This window comes from Panicum virgatum, chromosome 4N (assembly GCF_016808335.1).
Source record: "Panicum virgatum strain AP13 chromosome 4N, P.virgatum_v5, whole genome shotgun sequence".
NCBI classification, from domain to species: domain Eukaryota; kingdom Viridiplantae; phylum Streptophyta; class Magnoliopsida; order Poales; family Poaceae; genus Panicum; species Panicum virgatum.
Window position 1 is genome coordinate 32,408,325 of NC_053148.1, and position 24,880 is coordinate 32,433,204.

A 24,880-nucleotide genomic window follows, 5' to 3' on the forward strand; every position below is an offset into this window, starting at 1 on the left:
CACTGCTAGTGCCCGGATGTCCGATTAGAATTTTCGCATCCGTCCGTCGCAACATTGAAAAATAACTGGTACTTTTATGATCGGATTTTTTATTTTTCTTAAATATGTTCCTTCTAGGCTTTGCTATTGTACTCCGAAGTAACTATGGACCGTCGATTTAGATAGATCTAAATGACTATTATCACATATTACCTCCAAGGAGGTTGGAGGTAATATGAGAATAAATTTTATTTAATAAATGGAAAAAATAGGTAAAATATCTTGCACTTAGTTGGATATTTTTTTGTTTTCAGATGTGACAAGCTTAGTTGCTCCGGTATGAACTACTTATTACTCACCATGGCTAATTTCTCACCATCCATTTTATATACAGCTCAAAACATTTCGTAAGCACAATCAGTGGACGACACTGAATAAGTAGTCTCTACAAGGATGTTACAAAGTAGTAGTATATAGCAAAGAAAAAGGAGAACAAAATATGTCGATGATCTGGTAGGCCTGTACATTTAGCCATATGTTCAAAGTGTTGATATGGGGATGTGCACAAGACATAGTCTTTACCTCATGATCAAAATATTGTGTTTACACTATACGGGCAAAGGGATTTTCTTGCTCAGTTATGCAGTAGATTTATAAGAGGTGAGGAGATTGCAATTGCATGTATTAGAAAGAGAAGAGTCTGTGTGTTTAAAATATTAGAAAGAGAAGAGTCTGTGTTTATTATGAATACATGAGTGGCCATGTTTGGTTCTTTTCGAAAAAAAATTCACGAAGGAATTTTGTATGCATGTCATATTAAATGAAGTTTGTTTGCAAAACCTTTTCATAGATAGGTGCAACTTTGCGAGCCGAATCTAATGAGCCTAATTAATCCATGACCAGTAATGCTACAGTAACCATCTTCTAATCATCCTCCAATCCCCGCGGTCAAATGCCTCATTAGGTATAGTACTGCTACAGTACCATGGTCGTGGAGGTGGTTTTGAAATTAGCCTCATTTAATATCTCTAATTAGTGGTCAAAGTTGCGAAAAGTTTTCGCGAAATTTTTGTTCGCTCCCAACCAAACACGCCGATATGTTTTTGCTTTAGATGGTCAATCTTAAGTTATTTTATTTTTTGAAATATATTATAGAGGGAGGATCAGACATAGATGTATCTTAAAGAACTGAGCTTGTGATGAAAACTTAAATGATGTGTTTATACATGTACAGATGGATATGTCAAATTAGCACAAGTTCGCAATGTCGTGATTATGAGAGCCTAAAGAAGTATCTAAATGCAATGCATGTTCATGCACACCTAAGTTTCATCCATAAGGTTTGAGCTTCATCTAGATGATAACAATACACAACTGATGATGGCTTGCATAAATCTTTCTAAAAAAGAAAAGAAGGAACTATGTGACTTCTTCCATAGTGTGAAAATTCCAATTGGATACTCGCCAGCATCATTTCAATGAAGGAGCAGAAGACGCTACCCAATGAAGGCTTATAATTGCGATGTCATGATGACTATGATGCTTTGAATGACTATCATGAGTTTGTGTTTCTTTTTAGTACAATCTCTCAAAAAGGTCATTAACAAGAGATCATTTGACTGGAAAGTAAAGATGATTTCTAGGCGTAACCGAGTTCCTTGCCTTGCTTGTCTTAGGCCTGCTCTTCCATCTTACCGGCTTGCTTGCTTCCTGCTCTTGCCTCTCTGCTCAAGAGCAGGAAGCAAGTATTTGACCCGCTTGACTTAGCTACCCAATACCTATCTGCTCAAAACTGAAATGAATAGCCAGCTCGCTTAGCTTGTCTTACCCCTGGCATTACTCACTCAAACAACTAATGCGCGTAGCCAATATTCTAGAAAAAACTTGTTTGAGATTGGATGTAATCTTTAGGCATATTTCCCACCATCCGTACATCTTACCACTCACATGGTTAAGGAGATAAGGTATCTTGGTCCAGTATTCATGCATCATATCTATCCCTATGAGAGGTTCATGAGCAAAAGGAACAAAAAAAAGGACGGTGTCGTGCACTCTCCCCCACAAAAGAAATCATAATGTAACAATGATGATGAGCAGTCTATGCTCGTGCCGGCGGCCTCAACACTGCCTTCCCGACGGCCACACCGGCGAGCGACCTCGCATGCCAGCGGTGACTAAGCTCGTACAAATAATGTATAGAATGAAAGAAGCAATGCACTGCCATGGAGGTCACTTGTTCACTTTTGAGGTCAGAAATTTGGATTTTTGCCATCCCAAACGATGGCTTCACATAATTATCATCTCAAACATGTGTTTCGCAAAATCACCATCCAAATCGTTGCCAACTTGATTTCTATACCATTTTGCCTTTTTACTATTTTTAATATATCTTTGGGTTTTTCTGTGAAATGACTAATTAAAGGGCCCTTTGGAATATGGAAGTGTACCTGCCTACGAGAATATGGGCTCGATCACAGGAAAAAAGCAGTCTCGATCACAGGAAAAAAGCAGTTTCCATTTTGGCGACGCGCATGCCACCGACAAGGACTGCTCGTACCATCGTCGTCTCTGCCGATCACCACCAACACATCCTCTACCGCTGCTCACAAGGGCGCATCATCCTCCACCGGTCTCCACAGCACCACGGCGCCATCCTCCGTCAATTTCCGCTGTACAAGTGGCCACCGTCCGCTGATCGTCGCCTGGACGCCATCCGCCTGCAACTTGCTGTCCTCAAGCAATGTCTAGCTGCGGAAGCAAACCTTCTCTGTCCTCCCTATCTTCTCTCCCCATCTTTATTCAATCAGTATGGAACGAGCTTTTGATTTTGGTTTGGACGCTTTGATCGATTTTTAAGTGACCAAACTGAGATGAACCAAGCTATCAGAAGTGTAGACCTTGCATTACACGTACTTGTTCATGTTATTATATATGTGGTTCAATCTGCCAATTACCACTTATCAACGAATCTATTTTGTGAGCTATGACTCAATATAAATTCAGTTTAAATGTCTCCATCACACCATGCTGTCTAGACAGACAAAAAATTTGCATGACCTCAATTGCACTCCACTCTGTTCTGCATTTAAAATCTTACTGTCACTGACAGGATAACCCCTAATCATTTTCACTTTTACAGTTTAATATAAAAACAAAGTTGAAAACGAGAATGTGGGGAACGAAAACGAACACGAATCCATGGAGTATCAAAAACAGACCAAATCGAATGGAAACGTGTCGATAATGGACAGAGTATAAAAAGCAAAATGGGAAAACCAACAAGTATGAACTGGGAAAACCAACAAGTATGAACAAGAAACGCAACCCAATCAACCGACCAACCAAACACTAGATATAAGTAATTTTAAACCATGGCAACATAATATTACAAATTAAATGCCTTTTAGAGAATTGAGAACGGAGAATTGAGGGGAATACAACACGAAGACATATATTTATATATATAGGTGTGCTGGAAAATATAGGAATGAAAAAAATAGAAAATTGATACAAAGAGCAGGGATCCAAATTACACAATAAAATGCATTAAAAATATAGAAAAAATAATTAATTAAAAGCATCCACATATATTAAATAGCACATATACGACTAAAGCACTATTTATTTGACTGACACATGGAACCCATCTACAAGAAGTCTTTATATGTCTACTGCATACAACATTTGTTTTTAGCGTGCTTGCAATGGAGGCAGCCCACCAGCTCTATTCTAAGGCTCCAACAACTTCAATCCTTTTCTAGCACGCCATCACATGTTGGGCATAGTTAGGGTCTATTTGGTAAAGCTCCATCTGATTCGGATTCTCTATGGAAGCTGATTCTTTAAGAGAAGTGATCTTTGATTCTCTAGTATAAATTCTTAAAATCAGGATAGTGAATCACTTCACTGAATTAGGATAAGCTACACCTTTCAGCTCCTAGCCTGTTAGTTCATTCATAGAATCCCTTCACACATCTCTCTGAAAAAACTGTTTGGCAAAACTCTGCTGGAATCAGCAAAAAATTAGCTCTAGAAGCTCTACCAAACATGCCCTTATTAGGATCAAATCGGTGATTGAACTGTTGAGATGCTTGGTTCAATGTTTCATTGGTCTAACCGGTGTTGGACCACTTATATACACAACGGTCTAAATAGAGTTATATTTCATACCAAATACAAAAGTCGGAAAGTAGTGTACCGGCAGGCTTCTCCGCTTCCCGCACAATTTAGCCCCTTTTGGGGGCGTGTCTCTTTGCACAGCTACCTCAGCCCACAGGCCACAGCTGTGCCTGGCTCCATCGCTCCAATATCCTCCCTCGGCCCACAGGCCACAGCTGCTCCAGCCTAGCTCGAGCTCTCATTACCGATTACCGCTCGTAGGCTTGCGTCCAGCCCAGGAACCTGAAAATGAAGGGGCCTCTTCCCATGTATCCGGTGGTTGTATTGTATGGAATATTCAGCTTGCTGTACTAAACCAAACGATTCGCTTGCCCTCCGGACATGCGCGCTGCGAGCTTGCAAACGTGGAACACGGAAGACCAGGTAGGGCCTGCCTTATTAATGGTACAGATGCTTAATGCCTATCAGCTAGCAATTGATTGATACTTTGAGCTCAGTACTCCCTCCATACCCAAAAAACCTGACGTCCTGGGCGTGGTACTCATTTTCGCAAAACCTGACGTTCTGGACGCGCGCCCCCCTCCGTGGACGTGTTTACCCCTGAGTCCGTTCAGCTGCCTACCTTAATTACCTTGGTTAATCGTGCACGCCGCTGGAAGCATTAATCGCGCGCCGCATCGTTTCTTTCGTGGCCCGTTGAATCGCTACTGCACGCGCTCGCTCGCCTCCCTTCTCATCTCCTCATCCGTCTCTCGCTCACGGACGCTCGCATGCACGCGCCGCCCAATTGCGTTTGGCGCCCTCGCAGGAGGCCGCCGTCGCGTCGCCGGAGGCCGCCGTCGCGTCGCCGGAGGCCGCCGCCGCGTCGCCGTTGCTGCGGCCGCATCGCTCACACGCGCTCCGCGGGATCTTGGTGCCCTCATCTCCTCAGCACTACTGCACGCGCTCGCTCGCCTCGTTGTTCCTTGCCGATAGATCACCTTGATGGCCATGGCGACGGCCCAGTGCAGTACGTGTGTGGTGTGAATTGGGCACCTGAATCTACTGATGAAGATGAAGACCCCATGGCCGACGTTGACGAAGACTCCCAGAGCGACATGGATCACCTTGATGACGAAACTGAAGCTGTGGATGCCCTAGAGTCGTTTGCAGTCAAGTTTCAATTCGACCAGGTAAGACATGAAGCCTGCAGTTTGATGCTCCCTGTGTTACTGCCTCGCCTGTATGGAGAGCACGATGACGACGTCAATAGTGCTGCAACGTCCCTGCTTTGGATGAGTCGTGGGTACGGCAACCATGGCAAGGATGCAAAGATCATGGATGCTGACCAGAATACAGAAGCTAAGAATACTGAAGCAGTTAAGATGTCCATGTTTAAGATTATTTTTCCCTTCATGTATGACAATTAGTACCACTAGGAAAGTCTGTGTTACAAGTCTGCCGTCGTCATCGTCCTCTAAACGAACGTTGAGATCAAAGCCAAACAAGGAATGAGCCATGCGCCGTAGTAGTGGAAGGAGAAAAGCTAGCTAAGCAAGCAAGGCAAAAGCAAGCAAGGCAATGGAGTAGTACTAGTAGATGAAGGGGTGAACGAGTGCTCTTAAATAGAATTAGCAACGAGCACTCCAAGCGTCGGCCTTGCAGAGCGCCAAAGGAACAAAATTTGGGCCAGCTGGAAAAAAAACACGGCCTCAAATGAGCCTCCACAGCGCGAGGCCAAAATTTTGGAATTCCAGTGCTCCTCCGCCCGCTAGGATGAAAAAAAACGCGCCCTCCACAGCACCATGCAAAAATTCCATGCAAATCAAGCCTCCGGCAAAAAATTTGCAACCCCTGAGATTCGAACTCAGCTCAACACTCTCATTCCTCCGCTCGCTAGCCAGTTGGGCTGGTTTACTTTCTCGTACAAAGAGCAACCGCAACCCTATTTATTAGGGGCAGAGATGGAAAACTAATCCCAAATTAATCACTCCTTGGTTACCACAATCATGTCCTAAACGTCAGGTTTTTTGAGTATGGAGGGAGTACCTTGACTCTACAATACTTTATCAATTTGAGTGAACATTGGTATTTTTTATAGAAAAAAGTCTGCATAACCCCCACCTATCGGCAGTCGACTACTTAACTTCCCAACCTATAAAATCGGATATTCCACACCCCAAACTTTTCAAAATCGGAAAAATAACCCCCCAAGCGGTTTTGGATGGTGGTTTTGTCTTTTCTTTTTTTTTTATTCCAGATGAATCATCTAAAAATAATAGAAAAATCATAAAATAGAAATTTCAATTGTTAGACTACACATGAGCAGATCTACACACTAAACATATAATATGGTATGCTATAGTACAAAATTTTTATTGTAGATTTTGATCTATTCTTTTCTATAATTAATTTGAGTAAATCATAACTATAGTTTTTATGGTCCAATTGCGGTGAAATTTTATGGTGGCCTAACTATTATATGCGTGAACGGTAGTAAAAATTTCATACTTATTGGATCATATATAACTTAATTATAGATTTAATAAGCATAAACCCTAAATAAAGTTATAACTATGTAATACACGATCCAATGAGTATGAAATTTTTACTACAGTTTAAGCATACAATAAAAGGTCACCATAAAAATTTCACCACAGTCAAATTACAGAAACTGCAGTTATGAATTATTTCATTAATTATAGAAAAGAATAGATAAAAATCTACATCAAAAAAATTATTAAAATATACCATATTATATGTTCACTGTGTAGTTCTGCTCATGTAAAGTCCAAAAAAATATATTTTCTATTTTATGATTTTTCTATGATTTTTTTATAATTCATTCGAAATAAAAAAAAAGATAAAACACCCTCGAAAACCGCTTGAGGGGGATATTTGTCCGGTTTTGAAAAAGTTAGGGTGTAGAATATCCGGTTTTATAGGTTGGGGTGTTAAGTAGCCAATTGCCGATAGGTGGTGGTGGTGGGGGGGGGGTTATGTGGACTTTTCCCATTTTTTATATAAGATATAAGATTCTTAGTTGATTAGTCACTTCTACAGCTTTTTCCTAACGATATTTAAAAGAAAGTTGATCGATGTTTATAAATTATAATATCTTTTTGATGCATTAAAATATTTATATAATTTTCTATTACTCATATTTTGAGAACTAAGGGTTCCGTTTTTTTTTATTTCACCCTGGACCATGCTGCCCGATGTGTGTGTGGGTGGGAGGTGGGGTGTTAAGCGATAAAGTGCGGCCTCGCATCACACAACTGTGTGGCTAGACGGTGGGATTAGGAGAGGGGTTGTCGATCTCAATCCTGATTCTACCATCGTCCGTTTATTTCCAAATTCACGGTCGATGCGTGCCTGTCACGACCACCTCCACCAGTCCTCACTCACAAATCACGCTCCTTGCTCCAACCCCACATGGTGGGCCCCAGTATTCTATATGCCTTTTCGATTTCTCTTTTACCATTCCATTTTTCGTGTCTCCAGTGAATGATCATATTTTTTCTTCTTAAATTTGTTTTTGAAAAGATTATTTCATAATTTTTGTTATCACACTTTTTTCTTTCCAATATTTCTACAATGAACGTTTTCTTTTCATTTTGAATTTTTGTTTTCAAATAATGTTTCTAAATATTTTTCTTTTCAAATTTTTTTCACAAATTTTGTTTCCAAAATTTTTCAACACAAAGTTTTTATGTTTTTTGGATTTGTGCTCTCAGTTTTTTGCCTCAAAATTTTATGTACTTTTTATTCTGAATTTAATTTTTTTCGCTGCTATTTTTCTTATCTCCATTTTGTTTGTTAAAAAAAATTTACAACTTTTTTTATTCATATTATTTTGGTATACAAACTTCCTACCAATATAGTTTTTTTAAGAAAATTATGCAACAAAACTTTGGTGGGTGCGGAACCAAATGTCCATCAGAACAGATGGTGCGAGTCAAGGGGTGCGGAAAGAATGGATTGGGCCAGAAGCAAAATAATGGAAACACATTTTGGTCTGAAATCGACCGGACGAGGGCCAACTTACGGGCAACCATAAAGTAGCATACACTCGTTGTCGATGGCTCTTTGAGATCTGTGCAGGCAACATTGGGAAAGAAGAGGGAATTATAGGAATTCCGAATAGGAAAAACTATCCCAATCAGATATTCAAACTGTATTAACCCCGATGTTGTACTTTTCCATCCTGTATTTTTAACCGAATTTGTATTTCCTAAACATATGTAAACTATTCGGTATAAAATGTAGAAAACGAGCCGGCGGATTGGGATTTATCCCGACCATTATCAACCCATTTTATCCCGACCATTTTTAACCCTTTTACTACCATATGTTCGCTACATGTTTGTGGTTATGGCTACATGCCTACATAGAAATGATTCAGCTTGTTAAAGAAAACTAATTACTCTCCTCCTTTGAGAGTTATTTTCTCAACTATATACTGAGGCAATTTTATAGAGACAGCTTCACACGACTCGGTTATTATAGCATCATAATAATTGGCACTGGCGCAACGGAGGAGTTCTTTTTTTTTTTTACCGAAGGACAGTGATGGCGCAGTGGAGTCTAATTGTCATTAGCATTTTTGAATCACGTCAATTAATTTATAGGCCGTGTGCGTCGAGCTAGTTATACACAAATCTAGAGCATTTTAAAGATTTTGTATCAACTCGCCGGCATAATGTTCTTGAAAATCATTAAAGAAGTTTCCTTTGTCGAGATCAGGTCGAGATAAACGTGCATCTCATTTGTTGTTGGCTAGCTCTCTGGCCCCACGGCCGCGCGCGCACGGCTTTCTTCTCCATCTCCGGCTCCGCGGCCGCGAAAGACGGCGAAGGAAAGCATGACAAGCGTCAACCTGCGGTCGCTCCACGCCCAAATCTCACCTCCGTCCCACCCCCACGCCACTGCGCTCATTTCCATCGGTGGCGTGGCGCTCGTTCCCTCGCTCGCCGGCGCCCCCCTGCCTATATATAGCTCCCCCCTATTCCCTCTCCCGTCCACTGGCCGGCCGGCACCGTCCGCGGAGCACACACGTCCTGCTGCCCTGCATGCCGTCGAGGGAGGGAACCAATTAAGCGCAGTATCCTGCTGCGGCGGGGAACGCACGCACGGGGGTGTAGTGGAAGGGGATGAGCGGCGAAGCCATGGACATCGACATGCAGACCCACAGCGGCCACGGCGAGGTTGACGACGACGGCAGGGAGAAGAGGACAGGTAACAAACTAGTAACCTTCATCAGTTTCTCCGATGTCGAGTGAGTCTGGGGTTCTAGTACTGTTCCGGAATTCCGGCCTAGATGTTTGATGAACAAATGGGATGGGGCAGCTGAATTCGCATGCCTTGTGTAACGGAGGCAACTTATTGGCATTGGTATGCTTTTTATGGCACAGGGACGGTATGGACGGCGGCGGCGCACATCATCACGGCGGTGATCGGTTCCGGCGTGCTGTCGCTGGCGTGGGCGATGGCCCAGCTGGGGTGGGTGGCCGGGCCGGTGATCCTGCTGCTCTTCGCGGCCATCACCTACTACACCTGCTGCCTCCTCTCCGACTGCTACCGCGTCGGCGACCCTGCCACCGGCAAGCGCAACTACACCTACACCGAGGCCGTCGAGTCCTACCTAGGTACGTACATGCAAATTCAAGATGTGAACATGCAAATTAGGCAGAGGCATAGTGCAAATCAGCCATTGCTAACTTCTCATTCAGACATGGATGTAACTAACACTGCAAGAACTCCATTCCTGTCTTCTGTCCATGTGCAGGCGGGGGGTACGTCTTTTTCTGCGGCGTCTGCCAGTATGCCAACATGTTCGGCACCGGCATCGGCTACACCATCACTGCGTCCGCCAGCGCCGCGTAGGTCCCTGGACTTGTTCTGATTGATCAGCCCAGCCAAATGGCACGTCCAGATAATTGATCTGAAAAACTGTCCTGCAGGTCTATCCTCAAGTCCAACTGCTTCCACTGGCACGGGCACGAAGCTGACTGCAGCCAGAACACGAGCGCCTACATCGTCGCCTTCGGCGTGGTGCAGGTCATCTTCAGTCAGCTCCCCAACTTCCACGAGCTCTGGTGGCTCTCCGTCATCGCTGCCGTCATGTCCTTCTCCTACGCCACCATCGCCGTCGGCCTCGCTCTTGGCCAGACCATCTCAGGTACCATGCATACACACCGGCAATATATACACACTTGACATTGGAAAATCTCGGCTCTCATCAAATGTTATCTGAAACTGGATACCACTCATTCATTCTTTGTGTGCTCAATCAATCTATCAGGTCCTACGGGAAAGACGACGCTGTATGGCACGCAGGTCGGCGTCGATGTCGCTGACGCAACGCAGAAGACATGGCTGACATTCCAGGCTCTTGGAAACATCGCGTTTGCCTACTCCTACACTATAATCCTCATTGAAATCCAGGTGAGCAAAACTACTTGGCCACCGCAAGAAGCTCTGTCCTTCCTGTCCATGTAAAAGGCAGCAATATGTACGGTGCAGGACACGCTGCGATCTCCGCCGGCTGAGAACAAGACGATGCGGCAGGCGTCGATCCTGGGCGTGGCGACGACGACGGCGTTCTACCTGATGTGCGGCTGCCTGGGCTACTCGGCGTTCGGCAACAGCGCGCCGGGGAACATCCTCGCCGGCTTCTACGAGCCCTACTGGCTGGTGGACTTCGCCAACGTGTGCATCGTGCTCCACCTCGTCGGCGGGTTCCAGGTGTTCCTGCAGCCGCTGTTCGCGGCGGTGGAGGCCGGCGCGGCGGACCGGTGGCCCAGCTCGAGGCAGGGCCACGGCGGCGTCAACGTGTTCCGCCTCGTGTGGCGCACGCTGTTCGTGGGCCTCATCACCCTCGGCGCCGTCCTGCTGCCCTTCTTCAACAGCATCCTCGGCATCCTCGGCAGCGTCGCCTTCTGGCCGCTCACCGTCTTCTTCCCCGTCGAGATGTACATCAGGCAGCGGGAGATCCCGCGGTTCAGCGGCACCTGGCTGGCGTTGCAGACCCTCAGCTTCTTCTGCTTCATCATCACCATCGCCGCCGGTGCCGCATCCGTGCAGGGCGTGCGCGACTCACTCAAGACCTACGTGCCCTTCCAGACAAGGTCGTGATGATGAAGCCGCCGTGAACATGGTCTACGACTACGAGCTTGTAAACAAGATGCTCATCGCGTGCTGGTCGAGCTTGTTGGGGCTGTCTAGGAAGCTGCGACTGTGGGCTGGGTGGCATTATGTTTTTGTGGGGATGAGCATAGGAGCAGATAATGCAGGTTAGGCACAAGATCAGCTAATTGTATGGGATAATCTATAGTCGCACATATATAGGCAGTATAAAACTTAACCAATTAGAGCAGCTAAACAGTACTCAATGTTTGCTAAACAACACTCGATTTCGCTTGCGCGTGCACAAGCCATAGAAAGTTCAATTTTAACCGGCTAGGGCTTGCGGAGGTGTAGGTGGAGTTATGCAGCACATTGACGGAGTTTGGGAGGCGCTGGTGCTTGAGGGTAGGCCAGCAGAGCGGGAGAGAGGGAGAAAGAAGGAACGAGAGAGTGGGAGGAATGGAAGGGTTTGTAATGCTCACCTCATGGCACTGCATACCACCATCACCACTTTGCTGCTCTAACCTCTGAGAAGATTCAGAACCCACGAGAGAAAGAGAAGTTGCGCTATCTTGCAGCCCCCGCGTCGGCCCAGAGGTGACTCGGGCGGAGCCCAAGCGCTAGTTCGCCAGAGGACGTGCACTCGGTCGCATTGAGGGCGTGGCGAGCACACCCCTCCTCTCCCTTTCTTCTCCACGCTGGAGTCGGGGGCGAAGCTGACTGCCTCCTGCAGGTTCGGGATTTGGTGATTCCCAACCCATTGGGACCTGCCCGTCGTGGATCTGCTTGAGCCGTGCCTGAATTTAGTGGGTGGTGCCTTGTAAGGCACCCTCGCCTAGCGTTCGTGGCGTCCAAGCTGCTGCAGGTCTCGTACGGTGTTGCCATGCTTGGTACACCTTGGGCTCGGGTGCCGGAAGGGCCTATGCAGCTCCGCTCGACCGCAAACACGTGCACCTAGTGGTCTTCAGAGTGTTAGTGGCCTCCGGGTGCGCGAGGGTGCGGCGACTCTGCGCCGGCTCGTGACTGTCTGCGGTCTTGGGGCGTGGCCATGCTGAACCAGTAGGCATCGGCGATGTGCCCATGGTGGTGCTCAACAATCTGCTATTCACACTGGCACATCAGGTTCTCTGCTTCGGCCACCATCAAGTTCTCTACAGCGTGGGTACTTCCAATTCTTCTGAGGGTACTTTGTCTTCCCGGTTAGTGTCTAATTCTACAGATATATACCTTCCGAGATGTTGAATTTCTACATCAGAAGTCCAAGTGCGTGTGAGATGCCCCACCTCTGCTTAGGGAGGCGCTCTACCTCCGCCCAACGACATCTCTAGGTGTTCTTGGTGTTATCTATCGACCTATTGTGACCTGTGTTGTCGGTGGACTTACAACAAAAGCATCACGCCCGTGGGGAGGACCTGAACCTTTGCAAGGTCCATCGTCACTTGTCATCCAAGCTGGTCTCACAATAAGAAGCCACACCATCTTCTCTTCGTCTTGAGCATTCACTCTGTATGACCGAACAAGCGACCAAAGGGGGCACTACTACAAAACAGGCCTTTGTTCCTGGCCATTTGTCCCGGCAGTCTTTGGGCCCGGGACAATAGGTGGCTTTTGTCCCGGGTCCAACGGCTAGCCGGGCCAGCGGGGGGGACGGGGGCCTTTTGTCCCGGTTGGAGACACCAACCGGGACAAAATGGGAGCCTTTTGTCCCGGTTGGAACCACCAACCGGACAAAAGTCCCCCCTTTTGTCCCGGTTCGTGCCTCCAACCGGGACAAAAGGCCTTGCGCCCCTTATCCCCTTCCCTCTCCCCCCGCCCGAGCCATTCAGCTCACTTGTTTTCTCTGTTCTTGGCTCGGGATAGAGGAGTTCTTGCTCATTTCTTCACCACATTTGTGAAGATCTTTGATTCCCCGTCCATCCATCTGCTCTAAAGGTTTGGGGCTTGTTTTTCTCTTCTTCCTTGGCTTGTATAGCTCATTTCATACTTTAGAAATAGAGAAAATGTGTAGCTAGCTCATTTCTTGGACATTTAGCTAGCTAGATTGCATATGTAGGTGTAATTTTCTTTTAGATTTAGATGAGTATATGGATAGTAGAAATTTTTAGAATGAGTGTAGATACTTCATGTGATGTACTTGTATATATGACTATATTGTGGATAGTTGATTTTTTTATTCGTGAATGAATTAATGAAATGAGTATATTATAGAATTTTTTGTATTATGAATGGATTATTTTGACACTCTAGTGATGTATTTAATCAGGCTCACATTGAAACCATCTAGAAGCTAAAAAAATCTTTATTTCGAAACAAGTATACGTCGTTAATCTCCATCCAACGGTGATGGCACTACCTTTCAGGGATACACGATGCGCTATAAGGACGTCGCAAATCGGTTGGTCGCATCACCAGCACTTCCGATTGATAAGAAGACAGCATTTGACGCAGTCAGCATGCCGTTGTTGTACTGAGAGCATATGAACGAGCATGCTGCCTGTGCCAAGTGCTGTGCCTATTAATCGTAAATGTTGGTGCTGCGACTAGCCGATTGGTGACATCCTTGTACCGCACCGTGTCCCCCCGAAAGGCAGTGTCATCACCGCAGGGTTGAGGTTACTGACATATACATTTTCAGAAATAAAGGTTTATTTTTCTTCTAGAGGGTTTCTGGATATTGAAAAGAGTGTACTCCTGGAACTGAAGGGTGTCAAAGTAATTAGAAGTTATAGAGATTTCTTTCAATTAATTAGAGATTTCTTGAGGATTAATGATACATTTCGTCTTTTTTTATATAATTTCATTGTTATTTGCAAGAGTTATTAATCTGATCATTGTAATTGTAATAGTAAATAATTTTTGCTTTGTAATGGTAAGAATTTATAATTTTGTGGAAAATAAAGGTATTTTTCAGTAAAATATGGCTTCAACAGCTGGAGGGAGTGGCGCCGGTGGGGGTGATCGTTGTCCTTCTGGAGAGAAGGGCACAACTCGAGTAGGTCGTCGGTCCAAAAAACCTAGTGCTTTTCATAGGGCAGCGCTCCGTTATTTGGAAAAAGAATATAGAGAATGCATGGCAAGGGGCGAGGAACCTCCGTTTGATCTTGAGGATTTATTGCGGCGTTACGGTTCGTCACCACCAAACTCGGAGGTTTCAGCTCCGCCATCTTATTCTGCGCCAGTAAGAAATCCGTTAGAACATTCTGCGTTCCAACGCAAGGACGGTTGAAAACCTATGTGTTGTTGACCGAATTTTTAAATTTCATGTATAGTACTCCTTTGTTAAGTTCTGTAATGGATTAAGTACCCCTTTTAATTAATCAAGATGTATGATAGATATTGCATATCTTTTAATTATTCATGTTATGTTACATTTAGTTTAATTTAGGTTTGATATATTTTATTTATTCGATACGTGTAAAGAATTCAAATCGATTTATTTAAAATGCAGATGGACCGGCAATGGATGTACAATGCTGACCGACGTTCGAAAGAATTCATTGATGGCCTGCATTATTTTTTGTCTGTGGCTGAGGCAAACAAGCAGAATGGTTTTATGTGCTGCCCGTGTGTTCATTGCAACAATAACAAGGATTACTCATCTTCAAGAATCCTACACAGCCACATTTTCGCAAATGGTTTCATGAAAAAGTATGTTTGTTGGACGAAGCACGGAGAACAGGGGGTTACCATGGAAGACAATTAAGAAGAAGATTTTGACGACCACTTTCCCGGGAATGCTGGAATCGGTGCATTCGATGACGATATTCCCATGGAAGAGCCCGAAGTAGATGTAGCAGAAAATGATCCCAGCGACGATCTGGGGCAAGCATTGCACAATGTGCAGGCAGACTGTGAGAGTGAAACGGAGAGGTTGAAGTTCCAGAAGTTGTTAGAGGACCACCATAAGTTGTTGTACCCAGATTGTCAAAATGGATTTAAGAAACTTGGCACCACCTTGGAGTTGCTGCAATGGAAGGCGACAAATGGTGTATCCGACAAGGGATTTGGTGAATTACTCAAACTTGTTAAAAAAATGCTTCCTAAGGACAATGAATTGCCTGCCACAACGTATGAAGCCAAACAACTTGTTTGCCCTTTGGGACTGGAAGTGCAAAAGATACATGCATGCCCCAACGACTGCATCCTCTACCGAGGCGAGTACGAGAATTTGGATGCATGTCCCGTATGCAGTGCAATGCGTTACAAGATTAGAAAAGATGATCCTGGAGATGTCGAGGGAGAGCCTCCCCGGAAGAGAGTTCCTGCGAAGGTCATGTGGTATTTGCCTATAATACCACGTTTGAAGCGTCTGTTTAGAAATAAAGATAATGCTAAGTTGATGCGATGGCACAAAGAGGAACGCAAGAAAGACTCGATGTTGAGACACCCCGCTGATGGGTCGCAGTGGAGAAAAATAGATAGAATGTACCCTAAATTTGATTTGGATGCGAGAAACATAAGGTTCGGTTTGAGTACGGATGGCATGAATCCTTTTGGTGAGATGAGCAGTGGTCATAGCACTTGGCCTGTGACTCTTTGTCTGTACAATCTTCCACCATGGCTCTGCATGAAACGAAAGTTCATCATGATGCCAGTGCTTATCCCGGGTCCAAAGCAGCCCGGAAATGACATTGATGTGTACCTAAGACCATTGGTCGAAGAACTCTTATTGCTCTGGGGCGATGAAGGTGTACGGATGTGGGATGAATACAAACAGGAAAACTTCAACCTACGAGCATTGCTGTTCGTAACGATCAATGACTGGCCTGCTCTTAGTAACTTGTCAGGACATTCGAACAAGGGATACAAAGCATGCACACACTGTTTAGATGATACCGATAATATATGGTTGACTCACTGTAAGAAGGTTGTATACATGGGTCATCGTCGGTTTCTTCCCATCAGGCATGCGGTACGAAAGAAGGGCAAGCATTTCAAAGGCCAAGCGGACCACCGAACAAAACCGATGCACCGTAGTGGTAAAGACGTCTTCAACATGGTAAAAGATCTAGAAGTTGTTTTTGGAAAGGGATCTGGTAGCCAACCTGTTCCGAACGAAAATGGAATGGCGCCCATGTGGAAGAAGAAATCTATATTTTGGGAGCTACCATATTGGGAAGTCTTAGATGTTCGTCATGCAATTGATGTGATGCACCTCACGAAGAATTTTTGCGTCAACCTGATAGCATTCTTGGGAGTGTACGGAAAGACAAAAGATACAGTAGAAGCACGTCAAGAATTGCAACGTATGGAAGAACGAGATGCCTTACATCCACAACAGCGAGATAATGGACGACAATACTTAAGTCCTGCCAGCTATACTCTTAGCAAGGAAGAGAAAGAAACCATGTTTGACTGCTTGAGCAGTATAAAGGTTCCATCTGGATACTCATCCAATATAAAAGGAATCTTAAATTTGGCAGAGAAGAAATTTACAAATCTCAAGTCCCATGACTGCCATGTGCTTATGACCGAACTTCTTCCGGTTGTGCTGCGGGGGATTCTGCCTGATAACGTCCGGTTAACCATCGTGAAGATATGTGCCTTCCTCAACGCAGTTTCTCAGAAGATAATTGACCCGGAGAATTTGATAAAGCTGCAAAACGATGTGGTGCAATGTCTTGTTGGCTTTGAGCTGATATTTCCACCATCTTTCTTCAACATCATGACACATCTTCTAGTGCACCTTGTCAAAGAGATTGATATTCTCGGACCAGTATTTCTACACAACATGTTCCCATTCGAAAGGTTCATGGGGGTACTCAAGAAATGTGTTCGTAATAGAGCTCGTCCAGAAGGAAGCATCGCCAGTGCCTACGGAACTGAGGAGGTCATTGACTTTTGTGTTGACTTTATTGATGACCTTAAACTGATTGGAGTCCCTGAATCGCGATATGAGGGGAGACTAACTGGAAAGGGTACATTAGGAAAGAAATCTTATGTCTGCACAGATGATTTCTCATTCAAGAAAGCGCATTATACGGTTCTTCAACAATCATCCTTGGTTGACCCATATATCGAGGAACACAAGAAAATTCTGCTCTCCAATTTCCCGGAAAAGTCTGAGGCATGGATTACACGTGAGCACATGAACACTTTCTGTAGCTGGTTGCGGAAGCATCTAATGCATAACATGGATATAAGTGAACAACTGTTCTTATTGGCTAGGGGACCATCTTGGAATATCTTAACATACCAAGGGTACGAGATAAATGGAAACACATTTTATACGATAGCCCAAGATAAAAAGAGTACCAACCAAAACAGCGGTGTTCGTATGGATGCCACGGACAATAATGGAAAAAAAGACACATATTACGGCTACATTGAAGAGATATGGGAGCTGGATTACGGTCCCAATTTCAAGGTGCCTCTATTTCGTTGCCAATGGGTTAAGCTATCTGGAGGAGGGGTAACAAAAGATGAGTATGGGATGACAATAGTTGATCTCAACAATCTTGGGTATAGAGACGAGCCATTTGTCCTAGCCCAGGATGTCGCTCAGGTTTTCTACATTAAGGACATGTCCAGCAAGCCAAAGAAGGGGATCAACAAGCAAAAGGATGAGCCTAAGCGACACATAGTTCTATCAGGAAAGAGAAACATCGTTGGAGTGGAGGACAAGACAGACTTTTCAGAAGAATATAATAATTTTGTTGCCATTCCACCTTTCGAAGTAAATGCTGATCCATGCATCCTGCTAGCCAATGATGATGCTCCATACTTGCGCCGTGATCATAATCAAGGGACATTTGTGAAGAGAAAGTCTGTTACCGCTAATCCTTCATGTACTTGAATCATTTTATATTATTGTATAAAAACATAATCGCAATTCGAATACTTTTATTATATATGTACTGTACAATTATATTTTATGTGTTATTTATATTGTTTTATATATTTTTCACTTAATTACTAGACTCAATTATAATTTTCATTCAATAATGGATTACTCAACTAATTTTATTTATTTCATGAAATTACATTCACATTAACACACTATACTCTTTCACTAACACACACAATCTCACTAACACACACTATCTCTCAAACTCACACACTACTCATTAATATCATGAAATTGCTTAATTTTATCTAAAATTCACTTTTTAAACGTTAATATCGTGATAGAATCCACTTTCTATCGAAAAGCAACAGTTTGAAAAAAAATTCACCTAATATATTTTTGCATGGTCAAAATAACAAATATGATTTCAAAAAAGTTAGATATTTCATTGACCCAATCACTTGAATGAAAATTAATTATTTTTGTTGCGTGTATCAAGTTTATATAGAGATAAGAAATTTTGTTCCATAATTTTTGGAATCATAATTTTATTAACTGAATTAACAAATGAAAGCCAATTTTAAAAGAGAAGTTAAAAGAAACAAAAACAAACATAACATTAGGCGGGAACGAGGGAAAACGGGCCCCTTTTGTCCCGGGTGGTAGATCCACCCGGGACTAAAGGTGGGCCGCGGGCTGGGAATTTTCCCGGCCCGCCCAAAAACCCCTTTTGTCCCGGGTGAATCCACCACCCGGGACAAAAGGTCCTTTTGTCCCGGGTGGTGGTTTCACCCGGGACAAAAGGGGGGGCCTTTTGTCCCGGGTGAAGCCACCACCCGGGACAAAAGGTCATTTTGTCCCGGGTGGTGGCTTCACCCGGGACAAAAGGCCCCCCCATATATTTCCTAGCTTCCTCCCTCCTTCGCCCTTCCTCCCTCCCGCCGTCCGTTCCCCTGCTCCCCCCACCGCTCGAGCTCCCCGAGCACCGCCGCCGTCGACGTCGCCGCCCAGAGCCCCGCCGCGCGAGCCCACGTCACCGAGCGCCGTCGTCCCTGCGAGCGCCGCCCCCGGCCTCCACTCCGCGCACACGCCCTCGTCGGCGGCCTCCACTGCACGCCGCCGCGCCGCCGCCCTGTTGTGTGGGTATTCTTCTGTTCTTTTACAGATCGGGAGTTCGTGGCACATAGTTTCTGCAAAGATAGAAGAGTCATTAAGCACTATTTTTTATGTCGCTTTGGAATTTGATATTATTGTTCTGTAAACTGATATCACCTTATTATGTGATTCCTGGCACCAAAATCCAACAAGAGCTCTCCATTGATGTTCATTTACAGTTGGTGGTTTCCCTTTTATGATTTCATCTAGAGACCTGTCTTCACGATTGAAATACTATTTCTTCAACTTAGATTTGTAGGCTCTCCATCTATTGTTAACAGTCCTTAGGATCCAATCCCTTGAGAGCTGTTAATTCGTCTAGTGGATACTTCTGTCTTACTACACATGCCGATCTGTGATGTCCTCATCTAGAATTTGTCTCATACTCTTATGGTGTCACTTGACAGTGTTACCTACTCTAGCACTTCGCCTGCTCTATCAATGTCGGCAGTATTTTGTTATAGGAGAAAGTCTCGGTAGATTTTGACCCTTAATTCATCATTATATATTCTTAGTTGCTAGTTACAGAATCTTCATCATTAAATTCCTTTGATTTGAGTATGAATATAGTGATGTAACTTTTGTGCACTAAATATATATGTATATAATTTGACTAATTATTGGTCAAAAAATTGGTAAAGTTTGGCTTTTTAAAATCGAAATACGTCTTACAACCGAGCCCTAACCTTTAATTGATGATAATTTCCTTTTTGACCACAGATATTATAATTTCTACTCAACAAATGATTCAAATTAAAATTGAGAATCTTTTGGCTTGGACTTAACAAAAAAGTGATAAAAAACCACATGTCAATAAGAACATAAGACCCCGATGACTCTCTTGCGCTGCACGTAGATTGAAAGATCTTAGAATTTTGTGGCAAACTAAATGGACCACCTAAAATATCATGTGGACAGGGCCAAACTTGATGGAAGCACCCCATCCATCACAATTACCTGCAGCCAAGTAGTCATTAGATAGTGACACTTATATCTAGATGTGATCTTCCAGAAAGAAAATCAAACAAAAAAATCATATAGGAAAAAAACTATACTTATTTTGACATGGAGAGAGTATAATTAGTATTGCTTTAATTAGATGAATCTCATTACAAGCTAAAACTACATTCTTTGTGGGACAAAATTTGGATGCAAAAAACTATACTTATTTTGACATGGAGAGAGTATCATATATGGACCCAATTCAATAAAGCCTAGCAAGGAATCCCCAAATGCAAAAGAATCATTCTTTCCGTCTCTGCTCATAGCTCGCCCTGAGCCCACGTCCCCCCCGGCTCCGCGTTCGCCCCAGTGCGCCTCCGGCCCTCGGCTTTGAGCCCTTCGCCTTCGGCCCTCGGCCCTCCGCCTATCCCTAGGCGCAAATTTCTGGAGTGGATTATTTAGATAATTTTTAAGGGTTTTATTTGTATTCATATTTTAGTTACGATGGACCCGCGACACACAGACGCGGAAGACGAATAGTTCCTGTTGAATATGATTGGCGAAGGTCAAGGAGATGTCGCTGAACAAGCTGATGATGGCAGCAATACTGACATATATTTGAATATGTCCGGTGATGGAATTGAGGCACCATCTATTCAGGATGACGCTGCTGCTGAACAAAGTGCTAATGTACATATCAAAACTATACTTATTTGTAGTGACAATCATATTTTCATCTGAATCTATATGAATACTATGAATGTTTTTTTTATAGCCGTCTGGATCATCGTCGCAGCAGAAAAAGACGAAGCGAGGCCCAACAAAAAAACTGGAAGGGCGGTTCATTATAACGGAAGTTGGTCCAGATGGCGAACCGATCGCTCCAGAAGCTGCCGCCAAAAAATTCATAAGACAATCCGGATGTATTGTCAGGGACCACATCCCGATCAGCTTTAGGCTCTGGAAAGCTTCCAATCCAAGCGAGGAACGGGATGCGGTACCCGAAAGAGAAAAAGAATGGTGCTGGCGGGAGCTTAAGAAAAACTTCACGGTTCCAGCTGAATCCGAAGAGATATGCAAGCGCTGGACCCTGAGTAAGATGGCCGAACAACTGCGATCATTCAAGAAAATTTTGACGAAGAAATATATCAAGACCGGGACCACACCCGTATTTACCGGCGAGCTCGAAAAGCTCAGGGGTCACTGGGATGCATTTGTGGAATACAAGTCTTCAGAGCTTGGGCTTCAGAAGGTGCAGAAGGCCAAAGACAACGCCTCGAAGAAAGTGTACCATCACACTCTAGGCCAAGGAGGCTACAAGCTTGCAGTACCCAAATGGGAGAAGATGGAGCAGGATCTGCTTGACAGAGGCATCCGACCTGCGACCATGAACTGGCCTGAAAGGTCAAGGACCTGGTTTTATGGTCACGGGGGAAGCTTGGACCCATTGACTGGTGACTGCATCTATGGGCCAAACATCCAGCGAGCAGCCCAGAGACTACAGGAGGCCATACAAGCAGCGGCCGAGGGAACATTCCAGCCGGATAGAGAGAGGGACGAGCTGACTTACGCCCTTGGGAATCCAGAGCATCCGGGCCGCACAAGAGGCAAAGGCGTGGTTCCGTGGAAGTATGGGTTCAGGGATTACATTGATTCATATAGAAGCCGGCAAAGAAGAAAGAATGATGAGCGGGAGCACCTGCGAAGGCTAGAGGAACGGCTCATGTCACACGATCAAAGACTGGAGGAAGAGGTTCAACGCCAAGTGGCCGTAGCAATGAGCCAGCAACAGCAAGCGCAAACGTTGCCTCCAGAGCCTAGTGTCGCAGCCGATCACCTGTCTCAGCGGAAAAGCAGCTGCGCTTCCACAGACGTCGCCGCTGCCGAGCCCACGGGGATCCAGGCCGCAGTTGAAGCGTCGGCCCCGCAGCGATTTCCAGTGGATGAGATCACCCACCGGACACCTTGTGACCTGCAGACTGCCGTTAAGAACTTAATGTTCACTGTTGCGTACGGTACCGCCATGCCAACCGAACCAGGCGACGTGTACCACGGGCAGCAAATTCCGCCTAGATACACAAGAGTTGGCGTGGAGCAGGTGTGCCAGGGTTGGGAGACGCTCGAGCTTGATATTCCTGGAGGCGATGGGGAGAGGACACTAGCAGAAGCCATTCATGGCTACATCCTATGGGATAAGCGCTACATTGTCCTAAAGTCGGATGATCAAACACCAAGACCGGCATCTCAGCATGCCTCTCCAAGACCGGCATCTCCGCAAAACTCCCCAAGGGCAGCACTGTCTCGGCAAGGTTCACCGGCACATTCTCCATCACCATCATCTCATGCGCCGATGAACACTCAAGCGTCACCGTCGCCTCCATGGTCACCCCCTCCGCCGCCGGCAAAGAAGCAGAAACGGCCGCCGGCAAAGAAGGTAGCTGCACCGGCTAGGGAGCCTCCAAAGAAGAAGGAAAAGAAGAAGAAAACCAAGGAGGCTCCTATTAAATCCTGGGACATGAGCCTTGAAGAATGCGATCGGATAACTCAAGAAAGAGTTAAAGAGCACTTCAAGCCGAAGCCGAAGCCGGAGCCCGAGAAAGTGATAAATCCGATAGATTTGAAATTTTTTAAGGGAATGTGCGAAGCAAATAAGAGAAAATTCATTCCGAGAGACCCCCCTTCAGACTACGAACGCACAATTATCAAAACTACTGAGAAAAAGAAGAGACAATCAAAGTCGTCGTCGTCCGACGTTCCACAGCTCGGAGCCCAAAAGAAACAATCAATAGAGCCTCTCGTAGTGGGACAGACGACGCAAGAACAAGACTTTGTTACATTTCTGAAAGAATCAAACCTGACGGCCGCTCAGATTGCAGGGGGAGAAGATATTCCAAAGGCCGATGTGGTCGTCAAATGGACGTTTGAGATCGGCAAAACTCTTGTACCCCCCGAAGTAGTGTCTGTGCTTCCAACGCAAATGTATAAGCTGCACCAGCACTACATGCGTGCGATGGCCGATTGCATCTTCATGCAGGGCGCAAAGATTAAAGATGACGATTTCTTACGGGGGAGGCCATTATATGGATAAACTGGGAAGAAATTTACCAACTATTCCATCAGGAGGCCCTCGACATCTCTATGGTCGGCTTGTGGGTTCTGTACGTATTTTACTCTCCTTACGTATTGTTTTGCATGATCTCAACATACTGATCTCTTGATTTATTCGGTATCATGTAGAATGGAGATACATACTTGCAGAAGAAAGGGATACTCTCACCTCGGCTTCATCGACCCAATTACTTGTAATTGGAGGCTTCTACGGGACAATCCCGATGACATATTCCAAAACTTAATCAAGTACATAAGCGTTCATCACAACAAGCAAATGATATTGTTTCCTTACAACTTTGCGTGAGTGATTCCTTCCGTCTAACTCTTTCTATTCTATAATCGAATTGTTTAAACCTTAACTACCAAGAACTGCCTCCGTATAATCTTGCAGTGAACACTTTGTCCTAATTGTCATAATTCCCGAGAAGAGCCTACTCGTGGTTATGGACTCATTGAGGAGACCTCCAGAACAATACGAAAATCTTCTTAACATGATGAAAAAGTAATTCTACCACTACTCCGTCCATGACCGATAATTTGAATCACTTTGTTACTTGACTATAATTGTTCTAATCATGCACAGGGTTTGGAAAGAATTCGCTAAAAATCATCCAGGCAAATTTGACAAGGAATTGAAGATCAAGACAGATTTTCCGGTACGCGCTTGGATGATTCGTTGCACGATTCATTAGTTTTATTATATATTCATGTAAATACCTGATAATTTCTTCTCTCTTAAAGTGTATGAGGCAGAAACCAGGCACTGTATTGTGCGCATACTATGTATGCGAGAACATCCATGGTCTGGTAGGTCCTCCAAAGGGCTGGACAGATTGGGAGGAGGAAGTAAGTAAAAAAACTTGTTAATATTTGAACTCGTATTTTAATTAGTCGAAATTAATTATCCCCTTTTTCCATAGGTCGGGGAGATGCGCGATAAACTCATACATGAGGAAAAGGTTATGGCGATTCAAGAACAATTCTCCGGATTTATTGTTGAGCAAGTCCTCGATCCAAAAGGCGAATTCTACTATGATGGAATATCTAATATTGACAATCACAGTAAATATGACAATATACGCGTATATATGTAATTAAGAACGAATATAACTATGTAAATATATATGTGTGTCTATGTATTAAATTTCTATTTATGAGTATGTATGTATGTATTAAATTTCCAAAAGGCGAATTGTACTATGTAATTAAGAACGAATATACCTATGCAAATATGATGGAGTATGTATGTATTATATATATAAGCACTTCAATAATATATATGTGTATATATATATATTTATATAATATTGGTCCTAGACATTTTCATATGTAAAAGAATTCACATGTATAGATATGTGTATACATATATATATAAGTGAATTAATTTATATATGAAAACTATCTAGGACAAATATTATATAAGTAACTATATATATATATATGTATATATTAGTGGAGATCATACACACTGAATTCCAATACATAAGTTTAATTGAAATACAAAAGTATAATTGAAATAGAAAAAGAATTGAGAAAAGAAAAACATGAAAAAAAAGAGACCTTTTGTCCCGGTTGGTAACACCAACCGGGACAAAAGGGTGCGCCAGCCACGTGGGCGCTGGCTGCACCTTTTGTCCCGGTTGGTGTTACCAACCGGGACAAAAGGTCCTCTTTTGTCCC

General features: G+C 44.2%; 1 protein-coding gene across 1 annotated transcript; it reads left to right on the forward strand.

Moving 5' to 3' along the window:
* Positions 1 to 4,479: 4,479 nt before the first annotated feature.
* LOC120669328 (amino acid permease 8-like) lies at positions 4,480 to 11,393 on the forward strand. The gene is made up of 8 exons (XM_039949099.1): positions 4,480 to 4,521; positions 4,907 to 5,033; positions 9,286 to 9,315; positions 9,492 to 9,725; positions 9,866 to 9,959; positions 10,041 to 10,258; positions 10,382 to 10,524; positions 10,603 to 11,393. The coding sequence occupies exons 1-8, from the start codon at positions 4,480 to 4,482 to the stop codon at positions 11,212 to 11,214; spliced, it is 1,500 nt and encodes a 499-aa protein (XP_039805033.1). The 3' UTR covers positions 11,215 to 11,393.
* Positions 11,394 to 24,880: the final 13,487 nt, after the last annotated feature.